At 30.0% G+C, this 1,371-nt stretch overlaps 1 protein-coding gene across 1 annotated transcript in view; it reads left to right on the forward strand.

Moving 5' to 3' along the window:
• The window catches only part of PPFIA2 (PTPRF interacting protein alpha 2), an 88,735-nt gene that overhangs the window by 72,779 nt on the left and 14,585 nt on the right, over positions 1 to 1,371 (forward strand). The window contains exon 6 of the mRNA XM_004384607.1: positions 171 to 364. Coding sequence (XP_004384664.1) covers positions 171 to 364 — 194 coding nt within the window. The remainder of the gene's footprint in view (positions 1 to 170; positions 365 to 1,371) is intronic.

Below are 1,371 nucleotides of genomic sequence, written 5' to 3' on the forward strand. Positions count from 1 at the left end.
AGAACTCATTCCTAATCTGGGGACTGCCTGTAAATCAAGTACTTACAGGTTAAGTATTATCTGCTTTGTTTCCACACAGCATACTAATTAAATATAATAATACGTAATATCTTCCAATTACCATCTCATTTTATTGGTGAAGAAACCTGACTGCTATAAAACAATTCTAGTGTCCGGTTTTTCTACAGACCCTGGCTTATGGAGATATGAACCATGAGTGGATTGGAAATGAATGGCTTCCCAGTCTGGGGTTACCTCAATACAGAAGTTACTTTATGGAATGCTTGGTAGATGCAAGAATGTTAGATCATCTAACAAAAAAAGATCTCCGTGTCCATTTAAAAATGGTGGATAGTTTCCATCGGTAGGTTCATTTCAAAGAATAATTAAAGTGAAACAAGAATGAATAATTTATATTTTACTAAAACAAAAAAAATAGATGTTAAGGTAGTAGAAAATGTGTGCTATTCAAAATATCAGAGTACAGCTATTTGGCAAAATATTTTCAAGCAGCAAATTGCAGGGATTATCAAATATTATGCACCCAAAGAACAATACATGAACAAAATTCTCCTCGAAGAGTATAAATCTTTCTTTTTTGTATTATCTTTAGGAAATTCCATATGTTTATGACTTTACAGGTGTATGTGTTTATATTAGAAAATTATTAAGAATAAAATTAAGTCAGCTTCAACTCCACAAAAAGTTTGGTTATAAATCTATGTAATTTAAGTTTATTCCAAAAGAAATTAGAATGAATTCTTATCTGAAGGGCATATTTGTGCTATTTATTTTCTTATCTACCTTTTGGGCTTTTGCTTATTTACACATTAATCTTCAAAAAAAAAAAAAAAAAATACTGAATGAGTTGTTAGATCACTGTGAAGACCCAGAAGAATAAAATGCAAGTTTGTCTCACAAGTTGTTACCATCTACTAGGTTAAAAGGCGTGTTATAATACCATGTTATAAATGCTGTATTGTAGTTTGATATCTCTTTAGGCTGTGAGAACAAATGTCAGTAGCTGGATTATGACAGTTTGTTTTATATAGTTGATGATGATGGTAAATTAATAAATAGATGATTTTATCTTGGGAGACTCTAATTGGTTCTGTCATGTCCAAAGTTTAATCAGTGACTGAAATGAGGATGGTATAATAATCAGATATGTTGATGACAAAATTAGGATAAAGAGATAACTGAAACTATTCATTCCAACCTATGGAGATATTCTGAATCTTAATACAGTTATTGACACCATTGGAATAAATTTAGTAATGATAAATATAACTTAATTAAAAAACTATCAAAATATTAGATGGGGGATCTATGACTTAATAGCAGTTCATGTAAAAAAGATATGGGATTTAT

This window comes from Trichechus manatus, unplaced genomic scaffold, assembly GCF_000243295.1.
Source record: "Trichechus manatus latirostris isolate Lorelei unplaced genomic scaffold, TriManLat1.0 scaffold00125, whole genome shotgun sequence".
NCBI classification, from domain to species: domain Eukaryota; kingdom Metazoa; phylum Chordata; class Mammalia; order Sirenia; family Trichechidae; genus Trichechus; species Trichechus manatus.